A 14,769-nucleotide genomic window follows, 5' to 3' on the forward strand; every position below is an offset into this window, starting at 1 on the left:
GAGAGGCGCGTGCTCGCGTTATCACTGTCTGGTCTCCTCGGGGGAGGTAAATAAAAACCCAAAGCTCCCCAGTGATGAAGGCTGCTCGGTTAATGCTGTGCGCAGCAGGACGGGAGCTGCGTGACGCTGCTTGGTCGCGTCTTGGACCTTTTGGACGTTTGACCGGCGCCCGAGACGCTGCCTGCGGTGCACACGTCCGATGATCTCACAATGTGTTTGAAAGATGCCGCTGCTTGTCGCGAATGTTGCGGAAAACTTGTAGAGGTAAGAGGGACCGCGTCCAGCCGCACAGCTGGCCATGTGGCCATGCCTCGTCTGCAGCGCGGATTATTTCATCGTCCTTTATGAGCCAGTGGCGCATGAATGAAACGTGCAGGTTGTAGTAACTACTTCTAGATTTTCGTGTAATTTTTCATTCATATTTTCTCCAAGAAATAACTTTATGTATTTGAATGAAAAAAAAAATATATATATTTGATAAGTTTATTTAAATATTGTTTTGATACAATGGGAGCAAATGGCCCAGGAATAAACTGTTTTGTATTTTGCCTTTTTTTCTTAAAATGCCTCAAGCAATCAGAAAACATTGCAAGTTGACCAATTAGAGGGACACCGTGTTGTTTTAATTGACACAACTCTTATTGCTGCTTTGGTATATTCTGTGATAACTTAGACTAAAGTCTTGCATTGTATGGAAAAAGCTTGTAACTTGTGAGATATGCTGGTAAAATGTGAAAATGACAATGCAAAGTGAGCAGAGGGAGCTTTCTGTGATGGTAAAGATATTGTTGCTATTAATCCAATGTAATAATCCATTGTCATTTCTGAAGAAGCCTTGCTAGTGTCAACCATGTGCAGTGTCATGAAACGTCATTTTTCTATATGGACACAATTTTTGATATTTGACATGATTTCTGTTTATGCATTGTGTGATTTGGTTTAATCTTGATAAAACATTCGACTGTAAGTAAACTACGTCCTTTTGGGTATTTGACCATTGCAGTATTTTATAATGCAATCAATAGATGACTCAGACAGTGTCTGTGTATTTTGAATGGCCTCGTTCTGTGGTGTAGTACTACAATGAAATTAAATATTTAACAACAGGATCACATGACTCACAATGTGGGGTTAGTCTTTGTCCACCATATTTGCAACATCTTAACACGCTGCTCATTGAATACTGCATAGACAAAATGCAGAGGTTGGTTTTGGGGCTCTCGGAAAGAAGTTCCTAAACAAAGTAAGTTCCTGATCAGTTATGCTGGGGTATAGCCTCGTCTTGGGATTAAAATAGGATTGTTATAATTGTTTTGAGGGCTAAATTGTTGCATTTGCAAAATGGAGAATTCAGGGAACGGATCAATCTGATCACTGATATTGCTTCTGTACTGCTATCGCAAAAAAACTTTGCATATTTTGCATGAAATTGACTTTGTCTTCATGTACGTTGTGAGATAAAACCTCACCTTCTTGATCCAAGCGGTAAGGTTGGTTATCTGACTGATGCATTGATAAATGCTCATTAACTTCTTGTTTGTAGCTCAATGAGACATTAAAAGGATATCTCTTTACACCAAAGTTACAGGCAGGAGGATGGAAGGAGGTTGCAAAAGGAATATAAAGATAATAGATAAAATCCTCATTATGTTGAATAAAAGGAATGAGAATGCGAGACATGAGGAGACAGTGGCCCACCCAGGAGGATCTTCTTCATCTACAACTTGCAAAGATGCTGTGAAAACTTTGGTTATGCTTCCATGCTTTACTCCTCCCAGCACTAATTGCATCAAGATGATTCATCTTTACAAAAATCTACTTGAAGACACTGATGTAAGCACCGTTGAAGCTTTGGAGGAAATGATTGTGATGTGCAAGTTTTAATTCCGACTTCAGCTGTTTTATTTTCAGCAACTTGAAGTTCCCGCAGATGGCCCAGCCTCCTGGAGAGACATTGAGTATTGATGACCACTGTGTTAATCAGTTTCATTCCCAAGGGAAGTCACCTTAAAAGTTTGCCTCTCAAGCATGACCCAGCAGACGGAGAAAGAGGGCCACTCAGTGATAAAGCTGATTGTGCAGGTTTCAGCACATACTTCTGTCAGCAATCGGGGCAAGAGGTTATCAGAAGCCGACTGTCGTAAGGGATTCCAGCAGAGCAGGAAATTATGTCGCTCATCTGCTGCTTACTTATTTAAAATTCTGAACCTTAATATGTTAAAGGCTTTGTATTGTATTGTAGTTATTGGCTTATTTGCCCTTTGCCTCTTCTCCACCCATCGTCATGCTTAACAGACATAAGTTAAAATAGCACATATCGGAAATGTGCTATTGCACGTGTCAACATCCGTCTTTTCCAGCACATGTGCAACATACTTTCAGGGAAGCTTTCCACCATCCAAAGTGCTATTACTTGAATACTCACTATGCTTATCTGAGAGAGGAACACTGTTTTCAGGCAGCTGATATTGGCACACTAAGCTGTTGGCTTGTAGTTTGGCCACCGTCCTGCAAATTCCACCACCTTGGTGAGAAAGTCTCGACAAAGTGTATGTGTGAATGCATTGATGCATTTGCACGTAGGCAGTGGTGTTGGTGGAAAGGTCACCGATAACCCTCGAGCTGAGTCACGCAACTTAGCACAGTCAGAACACGTGGAAAGGAGGCCAGTCATTAGCCTGCAAAGACAACGCTTTGCATGTAGAAATAGAAATAATTTCATCCTTGGATATTTAGTTAGCAAGAGAGCTAAAGATTTTTATTACAATTTAAAGAATACCTTTGAAACTATGTTTTGGTGCCATTGATTGCTCAAAATTAAAAACAGGACTGGTGTGGAAGACTGTCATTCGATAAATCTTTGCAACTTTCAGCAAGTTTGTTGTTTATATGATTGTTTTTTTTTCATTCTTAAGTTGCCATTTAAGAAATTACATTGATTAAAATAGTGTAGCTACATTTAACACAGATGTAGGTCACTGAAATCTGCTTTAGTCTTGGAGAAATTCAGTTGGTGACAGATGTTATAGGACACAAACCTTCTAAAAAGATTTACTTTTATCTCCACCAACCACAGAATATTTTTACAAACGTCTTGGGGATCAATCTGGTGTTTTGAGACGTTTTTGGCAAATGTGGTTTTCACCTGGGAGCCCTGGGAAAATATCTATTTTTTCAGAATCACCGTCTAGTTGTTGAATTATGGTGCTTTAAATGTTTTTTGTAACGTCTTTGGTGAATCACTGAATCACTCTTGCAGTGATTTTTGTCAACCAGCTACTAGTGCAAAGCTTCATCGCTGATATTGGCTCTCACTGTGATGTGATTGCCTTAGAAATGGTTTTGTAATCCTTTCCAGACTGATAGTCGTCAATAACTTTATTTTTTCATCTGTTCAAGAATTTCTTTAGATTGTTGCTTTATTTGTTCTTTTAGACTAATTCATATTGTCAGACAAGTTCTCTTCTTAGTGATTTCTTTAGGAGTCTGGCCAGGATGTGGTGAATCACAGTTAACTCACAACTAACTGTGATTCCACATAAAGTCAGGTTGGGTTAGGTCGATGAAAACCCAATTTGAAAACTGCATAGTCAGGTTATATTGACTGATATTAACATTTATTTGATGGTCTGATTGGTAAAAGAGGATTTGATTGTCTGAAACAGCTAGATGCAAAACAAAAAGCAAAAACAGAGTAAAATGAGCAGGGAAGCATTTTTTTCATGTGTAACACATATCTAAATTTAAAGCTCAGTTCTTTCCTGTCAGACGCTGAACTTTTCTTTTGAATTGTTACGGCTTGGAAAAATATCAGATCTTTTTATGATGCTTTTTGCGTCATATTTATGTTTCTTGCTCCTGTGACTAAGTTACATCAGTTTGTGAGCCCACAGGACAAGACTTTATCATAAATTCATCCAAACGTGGTCAGACATGAGTGGATATTGCAATTTACTTTTATCTTTAGTTGGTTTGAAGAAGCATGTCAGTCTGACTCAGGAGTCTGGAGGGAAATGAGATCTAAACAAGGCTCTTCCTCCAGTGTCTTTGTATTTATGCTTCTGTTCATAATCTAATGCATCACATGTTTTCTTGAAAAGGAATTGCCGTATCATGCTGAGTCATTCCTTCATGCTGACTTTACAGGTTGCCGCCTTAGAAATTCCCTTCTGGTATGCAGTATTTGCATTTCTGGGGAAAATTCTGACACCTACAAAATTCCTTTTGCTTCTGTTTGTGAAGCAAAACAGGAGCTCCGTCAGTGTTGGTAGAAGTACATATATTACTTTTATATAAGTCACAGAGATTTATGTAGTAGTTACGTATAGCCAATTCTTACTTTGAGCACTCAGAAGTCACAGTGAACTCTGTTTTGGGAGATTCTCATTGGGGATTCAAGCTAGCAGCTAATCAAATCAGGGCACAGCATATATGAATGGGTTAATAATTTATTTATGTGTTCATGAAATAATTTATTTGAACTAGATTATACAAGGACAGGAAATATTGTCTGGAGAGGTGGACAACTTGAAGCAGAGCAATGCAAGCATTTGGCTTTGCAGGACAAATGATCAGTTATAAATTAGTGACTGCAAGTATCTCTTGCAAAAGTTACAAGTCATAAACCTTAATGGGTAAACCTTGTGATAATTTGGTAGATACAGATTCCAGTTATTGGTTTACAAGTTACAAAATTTGTAGAGTAAGGGCATCAGAGGCTAAAAATGTTAGCTCATGAGCTAAAATCTGTTTCACCAGATAACTGCCACTGATTTTATGGGATTCTTTAATGGCTATCAGTTACTGTAACTAACAATGTGACATAACATAATCAAATGATCACTTTCTCTTTCGACTCGGTCAGTTTCACTTTCAAGCTCAAGTCTTTGGAGCTTCACAGCTTCAGACAATACCGTCGCTGTTCCTTCTGTCTTCTGATGGACAGAAAACTTGAAAACTTTCTACAAATACTTTATTTCCTTTAAGCCCTCCTCCAATTTCTGCTTTGGGACTTTACTGTAACTTGTTTAGATATAAAGGTTTGTGGACATTTTGTCTGCATTTTGCAGTTTTAGTTTATGTGCTGGATTGTCACTTGGACATCTTTCCACACCCTACATCCTGGTCCTTTCTGATGTGAATTGGACTTTTAAGTGTCTGTACTTGAGCTGCTTTAATTAGTGCCGATATAGCAGTGGCCTCAAACTGCATTTCTAGAGAACTAGAATCCTTCACCTTTTATATGTATTCAGCACACCTGGCTACAGTATGAACTCATTAGCTGAGCTCTGTAGAGCTTGACTTTATGCTAATGAGGCAGTTTCACTTTGTAATTCAACAATGAAGGACAAGAGACACAGACAGGACTTTGGCCCTCAAGGGACGCAGTTTGAGGGCCTATTGGTCCAAACCTTTTTTGCTTTGTGTGATTTATTGATGTCAGCATCATCTTTTCCACTGATATCCTTCCATATTGATTTTGAACTGTAGTGTGCCTTACTCTTATTCATTGAATTTAAGGGAAAGAGGTGATCTGTCTTTATATATCGGCACCAAATTACACCCAAGTCATCAGACGTGGAGCAGAGAGAAAATGTTTTATGAATATGTATTTTTGTAGTCATATGTCTTTTGCCGTTCAGAGGTGACCTAAATCATCTTTGATGTTTGCATGTGATCGCTAGTTTTGAGAGCTTCATGGCTGTTTGCCTGTTTGTATGCAGGACTGTTCGCCTTGCTGCTATTAGTGTTGGAGTGGACCCGTCCAGGCCTACCGTCCCCAGTAAGGCCAATCTGTGACCTCAGGGTCCTGAACCATTTCATTCAGGAAGCACGAGACGCAGAAGTCGCTATGGTGAGAAGAAAAAAAAAATGTCTGAGTGCAGCAAAGTCAATGAAAGAGAGAATCGGTGCACAGCTACGGCATTCATGGCAATAACTCAGTTTAGATACGGTTAAGTAAGATGGCTCTAAAAGAGATGTTTATTTTCTCATTTTGTAGAAATCATGCAGAGAAGGATGTGGTCTGACAGAGGCTGTCTCTGTTCCCCAAACTACTGTCAACTTTGATGACTGGGAAAAGAAAAATGTAAGTAACCATTGAGATTACATAAAGTAAAATCTGTCATGAAAGACTGCAGAACTGTCCCCCTGGCTGCCTGTAATGCTTAGTATGCATACCATAATTCATCCTGGAGGTCGTTTTAATGTTTGATTGTCTTTTTTCCTTTTGGAAGACCCGTGACTCCAATTAATTACTTACGGAAGAGCTGATTACTTCCTACATCCTATGATCTTTATCGCCTCCAACATACAACTCTAACTCCTTGGCTCTGTTTGTTTTTTGGGAAGGCAATGGAGCAAGCTCAGGAAGTGCAGACCGGATTGTGGCTTTTACAACAGGCCCTAAGCTTACTACAGACATCGATGACGAACTCAGAACTTAACAGCCACATAGACAACGTGATCAGAAACCTACACAGCATCACCGCTGTTCTACGAAGCCTCAACTTTCAGGTAAGTCATTGTGCAATTGAAACTTAAACAGGAATGTATGCTACATTTCTTAAAACCTTTTTTTTAAACTGATAGAATAAAAATTTGGGCTGCAGAGTTTGTACTCTACGCTACAGCAAAGAGGCAATAGCTTCAGAGCCCAACTGGGGTCTTTCTTTTGAGGAGTTTGCATTTTTAACGGATGAAGCTAAAGATTTGAATACATAAGGGAGTAAAACTAGAAAGAAAACACTTTTATTAAAAAAAACAGACCAAGATTCAGTAGTAAGGGTTTTCTCTAGTGAATCTTTGTCACTGAAGATGTGATGAGCCAGGAAATGCATAGGTCCCAGGGAAGTACTTCTGTCGATTTGAGAATTTGAACTTTGACTGGACCATTGCAACACCTTTATTCTTTTCATTTTTAGTCATTCTGTTGTAGATTTGCTGCGGTGTTTGAGATCATTGTCCTGTTGACACAGTTTGGTCCCAGCTTTGGCCGTCTGACAGATGGGCTCGTATTTGATGTTAAAATACTTTAGTACATGAACGAGCTGTTTGTTGACTCACTGCCTGCAAGGTGTGCAAGTCATGCAGCTCGAAAGTGAGTCAGTCATCCACCTCCACTAACATGCACTGTTTGGTTTTCACCAAATCTGATGCTGCAAATCATGTCCAAACATTTGTAGTTAGATGTGATTTTTCCAAATGAAGGCCAACAGAGTAGAAGTCTGCTGCGAAATGGCACTGAGTGGTGTAGTAATTATTTAGGTTTAAGTATATTAATTCTTAAGGTTCTTAACAATTTGTGGACTGTGAGAAAACAAGTTTGCATTTCACATTTTTATCTTTGACAGATATCTCAGATGCAAGTTTCTTCCAGAGAAAAAAACTACAGTTTCTATATTTCATACAAGAGAACCAAAAGGAGGCTGCACAGTGGAGCAGTTGTCAATGCTGTTCCCTTTTGTCAAGAAGGTCTTGGGTTTGAATCCAACTATTTAGATTTAAATAGTTGTAATAAGCATGGCCCACCATGACCTATTATTTCAATTGATGTCAGTTGATTCAATTGATTTCAGTTTTATCAAAAGTTCAAAAGAGGCAATGAATAACTTGAAGGACATCATGAGACAACATTTCATCCTTCATCTTTTAAAAAGGTGACGAATGAAACTCTGCCAGACAGTTTTTAGGTCACTGTAGAAACAATACTGCCTTTGAAAATGGCTCTTTGGCTTTAGTAAACTGAAAGAGCTGTCTGTATTTGGGTTGCATCACGATTCTTTGTATTCGTTTCCAGGAATATACCCCACCTGCCAGTACAGTGGGACCGGAGGGAACATGGCGGGTGTCCACAGCTGCAGAGCTGCTTCAAGTTCACCTCAATTTCCTGCGAGGCAAAGTCCGCCTTCTTCTTGTGGACGCACAGGCCTGTCAGCAACAGGCCAGCTGATCAGGAGACAGGCTCACTCCAAGACAAAAGTACTTTGTGTTTCCAAAGGCAAGTGGAGAAACTTGACTGTGTTAACCTGCGCAATGGCAGCTGGACGCAGCGTGGGATGGGTCCTCGACTATGAGGAGGAGGCTGGAGGGAAAGGACTCTCCCAGCAAGGCTTTGGACGGACTGGAGACGACTGCGCAATGGAATGTAACTGTGTCTCGTGGACGTGTTGAAGCAAACCTTTACCAAAAAGCTGCCTTTGGAAAGCTCTGCTCCAATTGCTGTTCTACAGGCACGCTCTTGCACTTTTTTAGTGGATGTTAATGTTGTGTGAGTTGAGACTGAACTTTTTGGCGTGTTTGTCTGTTCATACTGGAAAAATAAGAGTGAAAAACGCTGGAAATATTGATAGGACTGTTAGGTTGCAAAGAAGCGACATTGGGACTTCACCAACATGCCTTCAACTGTTATTTAACTATGCCTCAGAGATATATTAGTCTTGTCTGTTGGAATTGGTCAGTAAATATTTTTATTGTGTAGAAACTATTTATACAGATTTTCTATTTTTAGGCTACTGTCTTTGTGTAACAGGTTCTTACAGGTTTAAAAAAAGCACGTTGTCATGCTCACTTTTTGTACACTGGAAATTTTGCACACGTGCAAAGACTTACTCTTGATTTGCCATATAAAGCTGCTCTTCCTTTTTTTTTTTTTCTTTCAAAGTTTGCATCTGAACGTCTGTGTTACACTGCAGGGTTTTCTCTCACAGGCCTGTTGGAGGTATGCAAAGCTGATAGTTGTGGAGTGAGAGCCGGAGGTCACTGCAGTGGGTTACATGGGAACTGTGGACCGTTATCTGTGTTTCAGTTTCTGTCTAACCCCAACACTCATCCTGGCTCCATACGCTGATAGCCAGACTGCCTGGAAAATTTTACAATTAACATCCTGTAGAGCTGTATTTGCAAACATTTTTTCCAGAAACTGACGCTAACACTTGTTTTTTCCCCTTTCTCTGTCGTATGTCCTCAAACATGCAATCTTCTAGCCCTGGGAATTGTAGGTTTCTCTCTTGAAGGGATGCTCAGCTGTTTCACAATAATTAAGTATTCTTCCTTGTTTATTTTCCTGTATTTTAATATGTTGCTGTGCAAATGGAAGATGTTTTTGAGGATGCATGTCTATTTTCTTTCCTGTTTTTTTGTATTGTTTTGTCCCATCGCTGCAAAATCCACTATTTAAATGCAAAATATTTTTCTTGGATAAAGAGAGGGCAGATGAAAATACGACAACAGGAAGTCTGTTCATTTATCTGTTAGTAGGAGGCCTGCTGCTAAAATCCAAACACCTGACATTGCACACACCGAGTTCATGACGCTTCTGCCTTGAATTGGACGTCTTACATATATCCTGTATTTTTTTTTTCTCCCAATGATGTAGAAATAGAATTTGAAGACGTTTCAAGCAACTTTTATTTTATTAAACCAAATACAGAATCTTAAGTGGATCAGTTTTGATCATGGTAACGACAAAAACCTGTTTTAAAGGAGAAGCAACAAATAAATTCAGTTCATGTCTCGCTGACCCTTCACTGAACTCTATAATGTAAACAATGATCATTTAACCAATTAGATTCATTGAAGTTTAGCCGCTGAAAGACTCACTGGAGCTGAACACTGACATCTAGTGGACATTAACAGTAACAGCACTCACTTCAACATTTGAAAGATACATTTTTCTATGATTTTTTTAAAGACATGCAAACCAGTGGACAATGAAATACATCAGTAGTTGTACATGTTTACATGTGTTTCTTCTGCTCCTCATCAGGCAAATATAATACATTAAACAAGTAAAGAATAGGAGGATTTTAATGATTCACTTGTAAACACACACATGCTGTCTTGCTCTTCAAACCATGAGTCCAAACAAAAAAATGTCCAACAAGACCACAATAGAAATACAACAGATGGTACCTTCAGGTCACTGAGGATCAGGATAGAAAACTTTAATATGAATGGCTGAGTTATTGCGTGTACGTGTCATGGGCTCCCCCGCCTCGTCAGGATCTTCGGGCTCCAGGTCGTCGATGAGCTCCACTGTGGAGGTATTGGCCGCCAGCTGCAGAGCGCCCTGACTGCTGGCCTGCAGCTGCAGGGCGATGTTGATGGCTCTGTTGATGGCGAGGCCCAAACCGTGGACGCAGATCTCCCTGTGACCGCCACCGTCCAGCAGCTTCTGACAGCGCGCCAGCTGGGCCCGAAAGTCGGTCTTCATGTTAACGTAGACGTCGTTCCGCCTCTTGGGAAGTTTCCGGGGGAGACGCTTCCTCAAGGTGTACTCCACTGGATCCATCTCTACGGCCTGGGAGCTGGACTCCGCGTGGGACGGGTTACTCTGGGAGACGTTGGACATCCCAGGGTTGCGTGGTTCAGTCATGTTTCTGAATGAACAGTGAAGATCCAGAAGAAGAAGGCTGACGGAAAGAACATGTGGCAAACTGATTAAAACATAAACCAATTATTGATGAGCAAGTGAAGTACAAAATAAATTAGCTTTAAAAAAAACTTAATTGAAAAGTAGGTGTCATTTAGTAAGAAGGAAACCAGTAACAGTTGCCAAACAACAGGACCAGACACAAAACTGTGGTCAGTATTTAAGAGAATACTTATTGATCAGATTTGGAGGCAACTATTTTAAGATAAAAGTATAAAATTGAAGCAACTGAAACACCAACATGCTAACTATTATCCTTTCATTCTCTCTCACCCATAAAACTGTAGCAGAAAAAAACTGAAAAATACCAGGAGACATTTCCTTTTTAAATGATAAACTCTTTCCTGACAGGAAAATGTATCACTTTTAATCTAAGTATTGATAACAAAAGAAGTGAAGAATGAATATAAAATACAGAAATTTAAATGATCTAATTTTCCTCTAGTTCAGGATGTTAAACACTAACAAATATATTTTTGTTTTCCAAATTTTTATTAAACGTATAAACTATGAAAGGGGAACAGATGGAAGGAGTAAACCCAGCTAAAGGCCTGCTAGTAAATTAATTTGTTATGGAGGTGGAACAGATTGTTTTCAAACAGCACCGGTACTTTACCCACATACACGCTGGAAGCGGAGCATCAAAACCGTGCTACATGTTGCTTGTTTTCCCACCTATCCGATAGTCGCATGTTCCATTAACGAAGGTCTTACATGATCTCTTCTCTAACTGTATCATTTCTGTTCGGAGAGAAACCAGCGTCCAACCAGCCGTTACTCCAGATGACGTAACGGCTCAAATGAAATTAAACCGCCCTGACTCAGTACCTCAGCGCTGTGGTTCCTTGTTTCATACCGACAAACTGTCAATAGTTAGAGCATAATTACCTTCAGAGAACAGAGTCGAGCAAAAACGTCGCTTTACGTGGCCGCCATCATGTTTTCCTGAGCACAACAGGAAGTGTTCCGTCTTAACCCGGAAGTAGAACAGTTTGGACCGGTGAGTGGTTTTTTTTTCTTGTTTTTCGATAACATTTTTTTAAATATTGGACTCCGAGACAATATAAATGGCGTCTGATATAGATTGGGGTTCCTGTGAAAAGGAGAAAAGTCTCTGTCAGAAGACAGAGACTTTATTAAAGAACGTTCACACTGAGCTGCCCGGTCCACTGGCGGATCCAGAGAAACTCTCCCTGGTCAGAGGAGACTATCTGTACTTCCATTACGGCTGTGATGGACAGGACGACAGAGGCTGGGGCTGTGGATACCGAACCATTCAAACCATGGCGTCCTGGATTTCCCTGAACAGGTCCCCAGTTCTAAACCAGAACAGAATCGCTCCAAGCCTACCACAGATCCAGCAAGCCTTGGTGACAATGGGGGACAAGCCAGGCTCCTTCTCAGGCTCCAGGGAGTGGATTGGGACATTTGAAGCCTCCCTGGTGCTGGACTACTTCTGTGACGTCCCCTGTAAGGTGGTGCATGTCAGAGGGGGAGGAGCAGAGCTGGAGCAGGTTGCAGTGGAGGAGCTCCATCAACACTTTGAAAAGCACGGTTCTCCTGTCATGATGGGAGGAGACAGGGACAATTCCTCCAAGGGTATATTAGGAGTTTGTACTGGGGACAGAGGGAGCTATTTGCTTGTTGTTGATCCTCACTACTATGGGAGACAACTGGAGAAGACAGAGCTGCAGAGGAGAGGCTGGGTGGCTTGGAAACGAGTCTCATCTCTGGATCAGTCCTCGTTTTATAACCTCTGTTTGCCTCAGACCGCTACGAAGGGAATATGAGACCTGATATTGTTCCAGTGGACAGAATGTTGTAACATGAGTGCCATCTAGTGGTTGAAGTGTGAAAGTATCTCATAAGTCTGTTCCTGTCACACACCCACTTCAGACAATTATTTAAGAAGTTAATTTCCTTCTTCAAAATCCAAACTGTCTGTATCATGTGAATTAATTTACATTATACATTGTAATCATAGGCCAAATAACAATCTCAAACATTTTGGGTAGACATTGGATCTTTATTAGAATCGAAATAAATGTTGAATTAAAAGTGTGACAATTCCTTGTTTTTATTCTGTTCGCAAATATATAATATAAAGACTTGTCTTTGACCACTTTTACATATTTCTATAATTTATTTGATGAAAGAATTACGATAAACCAAATATTTATTACTAAGTAAAATAAGGGGCAAAACATCAAATTCAAATTTCTCAAATATGGGATAGAGTTTAAATACCAGGTATGTCAATCTCTGACTTATTCTTAAAATTATCTTTTTAAATTAATAACACACTTAAAAGCTGCTATTACATCAATCTCCTTAGTTTTCTGGCACACAGTCGTTATAGAATATTTGGAAGTTCTTGTCCACATCCATCCTCCCTTTGAGGAACTTCTCCAGGTTCTTCAGGGGAACCTCCACCATCTGGTTGTTGACGCGGTCGTTCAGCCCGTATGCTCCAAACACGGGGAACTTGTAGCGCACAAAGTACGGTGCATTCTGGTCAAACTCCGTGCAGCAGTAAGCCGACCACATGTACTCTGGCACGGCCAACCGGTCCATGTTGTTGCGGCGGATCGTGTGTCCGGAGGTGGTGACCCCGGTGATAACGTAGGCCTTTCCTCTGCAGTAGTTATTGAGTCGTTTGCGGATGATGTCCTGGTGTTCGGCCCATGGGCCCAGGTTGAACTCCCTTATTTGAGGAACCACGTTTGTCAAGCTGTAGGTGGAGGCCTTGTCCAGAGGGTCTGCTTGGTGCTCGTCGGGGTTTAGTTGTCCGCGTTCGTACTGGACAACGTCGGCGTAATCTTCGAGGACGGCCTGGGTGTCCTCGAAGTTCATGTGCATTCTTGTAGACTGGGGGAAAGGCTCCATGTTGCTGCTACTCTTCTCGGATGCCAACTGTTGATACAAGAAAAATGAAACTACAATCTCAGAAAGATAGGTTTGTATATGTGGCATTAGTGACAATATCTAATTTAGACTTATCTTGTACTCATCAAGGTAGCTTATCTCAAGCTGGCCTAAGTAATAGTTGTCTACAAAATGCAAACGATACCTTGCTAAAGGATCTCCATCGACATTTAAACTAAAATCTATCTCAAATTTAAGTACTAAAATAGTATTTTGTGGTAGAATGAATTAAAACTCACCTGAGGCTCAAACATCCAGGGGAAGTCCACCTTCTTCTCTCCGTCTGACTTCTTGAACGTGTACGCAGAGAAGATGGGGATGTGTTTGCGGGGGTCATACACTGTGGCGTAGCGTGGTTTATCCTCGTACCTCTGGCAGATCTTCTTAAAGGCGTTGTTTAGATAACCTCTTGGTGGGGTTCCCATATACAGGGAGTCCTTGCAGCTCTCTGCATGGTTGAAGTCACTCACTACTCCTGCTTGGACTCCCTGCAGCAGTACAGAGGTTAGCACCATCACAACAGCTGTCAGGGAAACGGCACGGTTTGCAGATGTGGCTCTCATCTCTGCAGCTTGTTTTTCTCTGCTCCTGTAGATCTTTGTGATCCTCCAGGCTGTAAGTCATCTACGTCTAAAAGGTACAGCCTCGGTTTCAGCTCTATCAAACTCAACATTTCCCTTCCTGGCTCATCTGTGCTTTAACTGACCTCCCATTGTGAGGTCTTTCCATATATTCAAATTGTAACAAGTGTAGCTGTATTAGTTTAAAGGCAGTGAATGTTATCAGACACTGAGAGCATTTTATCATGCCTCTTTTCCACATTGGTGACATGACATAGTAGCATACATAGAGGTGTAATAGTAATGGTTTCAGTCCTGCATTTGCATTTGAGTTGAATTTCACTTCCATAAAATGGAAGAAGAAATGGATTTCTTCTTCCATTTTATGCAAGAATATAGCCATTTGATTAAGCTGAATATTCTAATAATGCTTTTACAAATTATAGGTTTAATATACTTAAACTTCTGACTCTCCTGCTCAGCAGCTTGATGACTTTCACTCTCCAATCTGTATTAACTTATTTTAAGACATTCACTCAAATTCTATATAACTTTCTATCAAGAAGTTCAATAACAATCAATAGATAAAAACAGCAACAACACAAAATGTTGATCTGTGGATGCCTATGTTTAGAGTAGATGTCTTTTTTAAGGTTAATTTCCAACATTTCAGAGGCTTAATCTCATATCTAGTTGTAACCTTTTTGATAAGACCTTATTATGCAATATTTCTAGTCTCACAACATGACTATTGTGATGTGTAGAAGATTTATTCATCTGTATTGATGATGGATTCATGATCTAAATGGCATAACAGGAACTTTATGTAGAACCATATTCACATTTGTAAAG

The 14,769-nt window shown here is 40.3% G+C and overlaps 4 protein-coding genes across 9 annotated transcripts; 2 read left to right on the plus strand and 2 right to left on the minus strand.

Annotated features, from left to right (window-relative positions):
• The first annotated feature begins 90 nt into the window (after nucleotides 1-90).
• On the plus strand, nucleotides 91-9,438 carry epoa (erythropoietin a). Its single transcript, XM_055051217.1, has 5 exons — nucleotides 91-264; nucleotides 5,724-5,854; nucleotides 6,002-6,088; nucleotides 6,352-6,516; nucleotides 7,799-9,438. The coding sequence occupies exons 1-5, from the start codon at nucleotides 243-245 to the stop codon at nucleotides 7,949-7,951; spliced, it is 558 nt and encodes a 185-aa protein (XP_054907192.1). The 5' UTR covers nucleotides 91-242; the 3' UTR covers nucleotides 7,952-9,438.
• Nucleotides 9,391-11,829, minus strand: pop7 (POP7 homolog, ribonuclease P/MRP subunit). Of its 6 annotated transcripts, none has more exons than XM_055051224.1 (2): nucleotides 11,783-11,829; nucleotides 9,391-10,412 (listed from the first exon to the last, which is right to left on the minus strand). In XM_055051224.1, exon 2 carries the CDS (start codon nucleotides 10,373-10,375, stop codon nucleotides 9,920-9,922), a length of 456 nt encoding a protein of 151 aa, XP_054907199.1. In that variant the 5' UTR covers nucleotides 10,376-10,412; nucleotides 11,783-11,829; the 3' UTR covers nucleotides 9,391-9,919. The 6 variants fall into 6 exon arrangements, with proteins under 6 accessions (XP_054907199.1, XP_054907195.1, XP_054907197.1 ...); XM_055051220.1 differs by lacking the exon at nucleotides 11,783-11,829 and adding an exon at nucleotides 11,321-11,436; XM_055051222.1 differs by lacking the exon at nucleotides 11,783-11,829 and adding an exon at nucleotides 11,147-11,223.
• ufsp1 (UFM1-specific peptidase 1 (non-functional)) lies at nucleotides 11,485-12,443 on the plus strand. The gene has a single exon (XM_055051216.1). The coding sequence runs from the start codon at nucleotides 11,500-11,502 to the stop codon at nucleotides 12,220-12,222; it is 723 nt and encodes a 240-aa protein (XP_054907191.1). The 5' UTR covers nucleotides 11,485-11,499; the 3' UTR covers nucleotides 12,223-12,443.
• A 162-nt stretch (nucleotides 12,444-12,605) lies between these two features.
• LOC129373303 (endonuclease domain-containing 1 protein-like) lies at nucleotides 12,606-13,986 on the minus strand. Its single transcript, XM_055051188.1, has 2 exons — nucleotides 13,597-13,986; nucleotides 12,606-13,345 (listed from the first exon to the last, which is right to left on the minus strand). The coding sequence occupies exons 1-2, from the start codon at nucleotides 13,918-13,920 to the stop codon at nucleotides 12,764-12,766; spliced, it is 906 nt and encodes a 301-aa protein (XP_054907163.1). The 5' UTR covers nucleotides 13,921-13,986; the 3' UTR covers nucleotides 12,606-12,763.
• Nucleotides 13,987-14,769: the final 783 nt, after the last annotated feature.

This window comes from Poeciliopsis prolifica, unplaced genomic scaffold (genome assembly GCF_027474105.1).
Source record: "Poeciliopsis prolifica strain line A6 unplaced genomic scaffold, Auburn_PproV2 SCAFFOLD032, whole genome shotgun sequence".
Taxonomy (NCBI): Eukaryota; Metazoa; Chordata; class Actinopteri; order Cyprinodontiformes; family Poeciliidae; genus Poeciliopsis; species Poeciliopsis prolifica.

Bases quoted from the DNA above. Each gene is read 5' to 3' on its own strand.
- LOC129373303 (XM_055051188.1), bottom strand. From the start codon at position 13,920: ATGAGAGCCACATCTGCAAACCGTGCCGTTTCCCTGACAGCTGTTGTG. The intron at 13,346-13,596 runs GTGAGTTTTAAT...TTGTATCAACAG, and splicing joins CCTGGATGTTTGAGCCTCAG to TTGGCATCCGAGAAGAGTAG.
- epoa (XM_055051217.1), top strand. From the start codon at position 243: ATGTTGCGGAAAACTTGTAGAG. The intron at 5,855-6,001 runs GTGAGAAGAAAA...CTCATTTTGTAG, and splicing joins GAGACGCAGAAGTCGCTATG to AAATCATGCAGAGAAGGATG. The intron at 6,517-7,798 runs GTAAGTCATTGT...ATTCGTTTCCAG, and splicing joins TACGAAGCCTCAACTTTCAG to GAATATACCCCACCTGCCAG.
- pop7 (XM_055051218.1), bottom strand. From the start codon at position 11,074: ATGCTCCGCTTCCAGCGTGTATGTGG. The intron at 10,413-11,048 runs GTAAAGTACCGG...TCTTTCCGTCAG, and splicing joins CGCTTCCAGCGTGTATGTGG to CCTTCTTCTTCTGGATCTTC.
- ufsp1 (XM_055051216.1), top strand. From the start codon at position 11,500: ATGGCGTCTGATATAGATTGGGGTTCCTGTGAAAAGGAGAAAAGTCTC.